The sequence below is a fragment of the Oxyura jamaicensis genome, unplaced genomic scaffold, assembly GCF_011077185.1.
Source record: "Oxyura jamaicensis isolate SHBP4307 breed ruddy duck unplaced genomic scaffold, BPBGC_Ojam_1.0 oxyUn_random_OJ69659, whole genome shotgun sequence".
NCBI lineage: Eukaryota > Metazoa > Chordata > Aves > Anseriformes > Anatidae > Oxyura > Oxyura jamaicensis.
The window spans coordinates 1-418 of NW_023309521.1; the positions used below are offsets into that span (position 1 = coordinate 1).

Consider the following 418-nt stretch of genomic DNA (forward strand, 5'->3'; position numbering starts at 1 on the left):
GGGAAAAAAAAAAAAAAAAAAGCCCTGAAAACCCCGCTTTTTGCCCCAAAAGGTGCCCTCACCTGTTGGCCACCAGCTGTAGGATCTGTAGGAGGAATTTGCCCAGCCCTCGCCGGCGCACCCGGCTCTCCAGCTGCACCTCGTAGCTGCGGGGGCGAGAACCCCAAATCACCGCAGCCCCATTTTCAGGGCTTTTAGCCCCATTTCCAGGGCCCTTTTTGCCCCCATTCCCACAGGTTTTGGGCCCATTCCCAGCCCCTTTCCGCCCCCATTCCCAAAACTTTTGTACTTTATGCCCCTTTTTGCCCCCATTCCAAGCCCCTTCCACCCCCATTCCTGGACCTTTTTGCCCCATTCCGAGCACTTTCCAGGCCTGTTTTCACCCGATTTCCACCCTTCTCTGCCCCATTCCCCCCCC

The 418-nt window shown here is 56.9% G+C and overlaps 1 protein-coding gene across 1 annotated transcript in view; it reads right to left on the bottom strand.

Annotated features, from left to right (window-relative positions):
* Positions 1-48: 48 nt before the first annotated feature.
* NAA40 (N-alpha-acetyltransferase 40, NatD catalytic subunit) overlaps positions 49-418 on the bottom strand; it is a 3,912-nt gene continuing 3,542 nt past the window's right edge. The window contains 1 exon segment of the mRNA XM_035313925.1: positions 49-146. Within this exon segment, the coding sequence (XP_035169816.1) occupies positions 59-146 (88 nt within the window). The 3' untranslated portion in view covers positions 49-58.